The 5,690-nt window shown below is 50.4% G+C and overlaps 3 protein-coding genes across 7 annotated transcripts in view; 2 read left to right on the forward strand and 1 right to left on the reverse strand.

The window, feature by feature from the left end:
* The window catches only part of CATSPERD (cation channel sperm associated auxiliary subunit delta), a 61,050-nt gene extending 55,426 nt beyond the window's left edge, over window positions 1–5,624 (reverse strand). For all 3 annotated transcript variants that reach the window (XM_050770180.1, XM_050770179.1, XM_050770178.1), the window contains exons 1-2: window positions 5,447–5,624; window positions 1,941–1,995 (exon numbers count right to left, since the gene is read on the reverse strand). In XM_050770180.1, the coding sequence (XP_050626137.1) occupies window positions 1,941–1,995; window positions 5,447–5,610 (219 nt within the window). In that variant the 5' untranslated portion in view covers window positions 5,611–5,624. The remainder of the gene's footprint in view (window positions 1–1,940; window positions 1,996–5,446) is intronic.
* MICOS13 (mitochondrial contact site and cristae organizing system subunit 13) overlaps window positions 1–5,690 on the forward strand; it is a 201,706-nt gene that overhangs the window by 158,046 nt on the left and 37,970 nt on the right. The window lies entirely within an intron of this gene.
* The window catches only part of SAFB2 (scaffold attachment factor B2), a 170,836-nt gene that overhangs the window by 33,174 nt on the left and 131,972 nt on the right, over window positions 1–5,690 (forward strand). The gene's annotated exons all lie outside the window — the stretch shown is intronic.

Genomic DNA, 5,690 nt, shown 5'->3' on the forward strand with positions numbered 1-5,690 from the left:
CAAGCAACTGTCCTGACTCAGCCTCCCGAGTAGCTGGGATTACAGGCGCCCACCACCACGCCTGGCTAATTTCTGTATTTCTTTTTTTTTTTTTGTTTTTTTTTTTTTGTTTTTTTGAGACGGAGTCTTGCTCTGTCACCCAGGCTGGAGTGCAGTGGCCGGATCTCAGCTCACTGCAAGCTCCGCCTCCCGGGTTTACGCCGTTCTCCTGCCTCAGCCTCCCGAGTAGCTGGGACTACAGGCGCCCGCCACCTCGCCGGGCTAGTTTTTTTGTATTTTTTAGTAGAGACGGGGTTTCACCGTGTTAGCCGGGATCGTCTCTCGATCTCCTGGCCTCATGATCCGCCCGTCTCGGCCTCCCAAAGTGCTGGGATTACAGGCTTGAGCCACCGCGCCCGGCCAATTTCTGTATTTCTAGTAGACACGGGGTTTCACCATATTGGCCAGGCTGGTCCTGAACTCCTGACCTCAGGAATCCACCTGCCTCGGCCTCCTAAAGTGCTGGGATTACAGGCATAAGCCACCTTGCCTGGCCGAAATTATGCAATTTTGTCAATAGGAAACGAATTTGAACTGACAGAATATTTTTTCTTCATGCATTTTAAGCATGAAGTAAACTGACATTTCCTGTGACACTATATGACGTAAACAAAGTAACAGGGTTTGCTCCTACTGTTACTCTGCATTTTAAAATCTCCTGTCAAGGCTGGGCACAGTGGCGAACGTCTGTAATCCCAGCACTTTGGGAGGCTGAGGCAGGTAGGTTACTGAAGTCCAGGAGCTCGAGATCAGCCTGGAAAACATGGCAAAACCTTGCTACAAAAATACAAAAGTTAGCTGGGCGTGGTGGCACACACCTGTAATTCCAGCTACTAGGGAGGTTGAGGCATAAGAATCGCTTGAGGCCGGGCGCGGTGGCTCACGCCTGTAATCCCAGCACTTTGGGAGGCCGAGACGGGCGGATCACGAGGTCAGGAGATCGAGACCATCCTGGCTAACACGGTGAAACCCCGTCTCTACTAAAAAATACAAAAAACTAGCCGGGCGAGGTGGCGGGCGCCTGTAGTCCCAGCTACTCGGGAGGCTGAGGCCGGAGAATGTCGTGAACCCGGGAGGCGGAGCTTGCAGTGAGCTGAGATCCGGCCACCGCGCTCCAGCCTGGGTGACAGAGCGAGACTTCGTCTCAAAAAAAAAAAAAAAAAAAAAAAAAAAAAAAAAAAAAAGAATCGCTTGAGCCAGGGAGGCAGAGGTCATGGTGAGCCGAGATGGCGCCACTGCACTCCAACCTGGGCAACAGAGCAAGACCCGGTCTCAAAACATGAAATCTCCTGAGAGAGAAGTAAACAGAACACTCGATAAAAACTCAAGACCATCTTAGTTCTATTCCCACTTCTTCCTCTTGGCGCTGTTCGGATGATTTGATCTCTCTAAACTTGTTTCTCAGTGAAATGGGGAAGATTAATGCCTACTTCAAAGGGGGATGAATTGTAAAGACTGAGTAATGAGGTCGGGCGCGGTGGCTCAAGCCTATAATCCCAGCACTTTGGGAGGCCGAGGCGGGTAGATCACGAGGTCAGGAGATCGAGACCACCCTGGCTAACATGGTGAAACCCCGTCTCTACTAAAAATACAAAAAAAAAAAAAAACTAGCCAGGCGTGGTGGCGGGCGCCTGTAATCCCAGCTACTCGGGAGGCTGAGGCAGGAGAATGGCGTGAACCCTGGAGGCGGAGCTTGCAGTGAGCCGAGATCGCGCCACTGCACTCCAGCCTGGGCGACACAGTGAGACTCCGTCTCAAAAAACAAACAAACAAACAAAAAAGACTGAGTAATGATCTTAAATGCCTGACAACACTGGCACCCAAGAAATACAAGGAAGTGTTACCTCTGATCTTGTAATTAGATAAAAGTGAAGGATGAATTTAAGTGTGGAACCACATACCCCTTGAACGTCCTGTATGACATTAAACACTTTTCCTGTCCTCACCGTGCGAGCACTAGAAGGTGACAAGAAAGACCATCTGTCAATTTTTATTGTATATTCAGCATGACTCCTCCTACTCAGCCACCTCAGGGTTAACCCTAAAGTATCTGTTCTTTTTTTTTTTGAGACGGAGTCTCACTCTGTCGTCCAGGCTGGAGTGCAGTGGCGCAATCTCGGCTCACTGCCACCTCCGCCTCCCGGATTCAAGTGATTCTCCTGCCTCAGCCTCCCGAGTAGCTGGGACTACAGGCATGCGCCACAACGCCCGGCTAATTTTTGTATTTTTAGTAGAGTCGGGGTTTCACTGTATCAGCCAGCACGGTCTCGATCTCCTGACCTCATGATCTGCCCGCCTTAGCCTCCCGCAGTGCTGGGATTACAGGCGTGAGCCACCGCGGCCAGCCGAGAATTTCTAAAGGCTCCTTCACAGACCCCAGTTGAGGAAGATTATGAAGTACTGCAACAAAGTATTCAGGGCTCCTTAAGAGAGTGTGTGGTGACTGGAAGGATGGTATAGTTTACAGCAGAGGTGCTCAATCTTGAATATGCATCAGAATCACTGGGGTTGCAGGGGGCGGGGAGGTGGTCTTGAAAAACTGTGGGGAAAAGAAAGAAAGATCAGACTGTTACTGTGTCTATATAGAAAGAAGTAGACATAAGAGACTCCATTTTGTTCTGTATTTGAGATGCTGTTAATCTGTGACCCTACCCACAACCTTGTCCTTGCAAGAGACATGTGCTGTAGTGACTCAAGGTTTAAAGGATTTTGGGATGTGCAGGGTGTGCTTTGTTAAACAAGTGCCTGAAGGCAGCTTGCTTGTTAAAAGTCATCACCATTCTCTTAATCTCAAGTACCCAGGGACACGTACACTGCCAAAGATTGCAGGGACCTCTGCCTAGGAAAGCTAGGTATTGTCCAAGGTTTCTCCCCATGTGATAGTCTGAAATATGGCCTCGTGGGAAGGGAAAGACCCGATCGTCCCCCAGCCTGATACCCGTGAAGGGTCTGTGCTGAGGAGGACCAGTACAAGAGGAAAGAAGGCCTCTTAGCGGTTGTTGGCGGTTGAGATAGAGAAAAGCATCTGTCTCCTGCCCGTCCCTGGGCAATGGAACATAAAACCCGATTGTATGTTCTGTTTACTGAGAAAGGAGAAAAACCGCCTTAGGGCGAAAGGTGGGACTTGCTAGCAATGCTGCTCTTTATGCACTAAAAAGGTTTATGAAGATGTTTGCATGTGCGTATCAAGGCACAGCACTTTTCCTTAAACTTATTCGTGTCACAGAGATCTTTATTCATATGTCTTACTGCTGACCTTCTCCCTCTGATGATCCTATTATCCTGCCACGTCCCTTTTTCCTAACATGGTAAAGATAATTATCAGTAAATACTAAGGCAACTCAGAGACTGGTGCCGGTGTGGGTCCTCTGTATGCTGAGCACCGGTCCCCTGGGCCCACTTTTTCTTTCTCTATACTTTGTCTCTGTGTCTCATTTCTTAAGTCTCTTGTTCCACCTAACGAGAAACGCCCACAGGTGTGGAGGGGCAGGCCACCCCTTCAACAAACCACGGTTTGCTGGGTCCCACTGCCAAGTCCCCGACTCAGTAGGTCCAGGGAACTGCATTTCTAAGCAATTACAATAAATTCCCAGGTGATCTTGATGCTGCTGGTCCGAGGACCATTCTTTAAGAGCCTGTGTGGGGAAATAAGAGAACTGGATATAATCCATCTTTTCAGACCTCGAGACAAATCCTATTAGTAAATTTCACTGGAAAATCTTTCTCCCCACTTACTAGCTATGTGTTGTTAGGTAAGGGTGTCTTTAATTTTCTTTCTTTTTTTTTTTTTTTTTTTTTTGAGACGGAGTCTCGCTCTGTTGCCCAGGCTGGAGTGCAGTGGCCGGATCTCAGCTCACTGCAAGCTCCGCCTCCCGGGTTTACGCCATTCTCCTGCCTCAGCCTCCCGAGTAGCTGGGACTACAGGCGCCCGCCACCTCGCCCGGCTAGTTTTTTGTATTTTTAGTAGAGACGGGGTTTCACCATGTTAGCCAGGATGGTCTCGATCTCCTGACCTTGTGATCCGCCCGTCTCGGCCTCCCAAAGTGCTGGGATTACAGGCTTGAGCCACCGCACCCGGCTTTAATTTTCTTAAGTATGCTTTTATATCTATAAAATAAGGGTATTGGCCAGGCCTGTAATCCCAGCACTTTGGGAGGCCAAGCTGGGCGGATCACGAGGTCAGGAGTTCGAGACCAACCTGGCCAACATGGTGGAACCCCCGTCTCTACTAAAAACACAAAAAATTAGCTGGAAGTGGTGGCGGGTGCCTGTAATCCCAACTACTCTGGAGGCTGAGGCAGGAGAATTGCTTGAACCTGGGAGGCGGAGGTTGCAGTGAACCTAGATCGTGCCACTGCACTCCAGCCTGGGCAACAAGAACAAGACTCCATCTCAAAAAAATAATAATAAAATAAGGGTATGGCTGGGCGTGGGTGACTCATACCTGTAATCCCAACACTTTGGGAGGCTGAGGCAGGAGGATCAATGGAACCTAGGAGTTCAAGACCAGCCTGGGCAAAACAGTGAGACCCATCCCCCCCTTTTTTTCTTTGATTGAGTCTCCCTCTGTTACCCAGGCTGGAGTGAGATCTCGGCTCACTGCAACCACCACCTCCTGGATTCAAGCGATTTTTCTGCCTCAGCCTTCCAAGTAGTTGGGATTACAGGCACCTGCCACCAATCCTGCCTAATTTTTGTATTTTTAGTAGAGACAGGGGTTTCATCATGTTGGCCAGGCTGGTCTGGAACTCCTGACATCAAGTGAGCGATCTGCCCACCTCTGCCTCCCAAAGTGCTGGGATTACAGGCGTGAACCACTGTGCCCGGCCAGTGAGACCCCATCTGTACAAAATAATAATAATAAGTAAAATAAATAAGGTTAAGGAATCATTACTCTAGGAATCTTCCTGTAAACATCAAATGAGACCATACACCCTAAGAATACAGCTCACAGGTCCCTACTGAATGTGACAGTTTAGTCCAGGTGGTAGTTCCCTGAGGGCAGGAACGGAGTTTCAGCAACTGGTCCCCATGGCAGGTTGTAGTATCCACTAACCTAACATTTACTGAAATTTCAAAATGTGCAGGGTAAGGCTGGGCGCAGTGGCTCACGCCTGCAATCCCAGCACTTTGGGAGGCGGGGGTTGCAGTGAGCCGAGATCGCAGCACTGCACTCCACCCTGGGCAATAGAGAAAAAACTCCATCTCCAAAAAGAAAAAGAAGTGGGAGGGCTTAATATCGGGCTGGGAGGGTGGGGTGGAATAGGGTGAGCGAGGCGTCAAGTTCGATTCCTAAAAAGAGTAAAAGGGGAGCCTCAGAGAGGTTGGGGGGCAGGCCTCGGCTCCAAGATGAACCAGCACCCTCCCGATCCCCGGGAGCACCCCAGCCCCAGGAGGGCAACCCCACCGGCAGAGCGGCTGAGCTGTGACCAGCGGTCGGAGCCACATGGTCACAGCCGCCACCAGCATCAACATCAGCATCGACTTGGCCCTCCGCCGCCACCACTGCCCCTCAACCGCCACCGGGAGTCGCTGCACAGCCCGAGTATGTGCAGACTGAAGCCTGCGCATGCGCACCAATGAGTCCCGGGAGCAGGCCTGAGCCCACGGTAGCCTCGCGCTCCGCCTGAACCCTGAGCATGCGCAGACGA

This window comes from Macaca thibetana, chromosome 19 (genome assembly GCF_024542745.1).
Source record: "Macaca thibetana thibetana isolate TM-01 chromosome 19, ASM2454274v1, whole genome shotgun sequence".
Lineage (NCBI taxonomy): Eukaryota > Metazoa > Chordata > Mammalia > Primates > Cercopithecidae > Macaca > Macaca thibetana.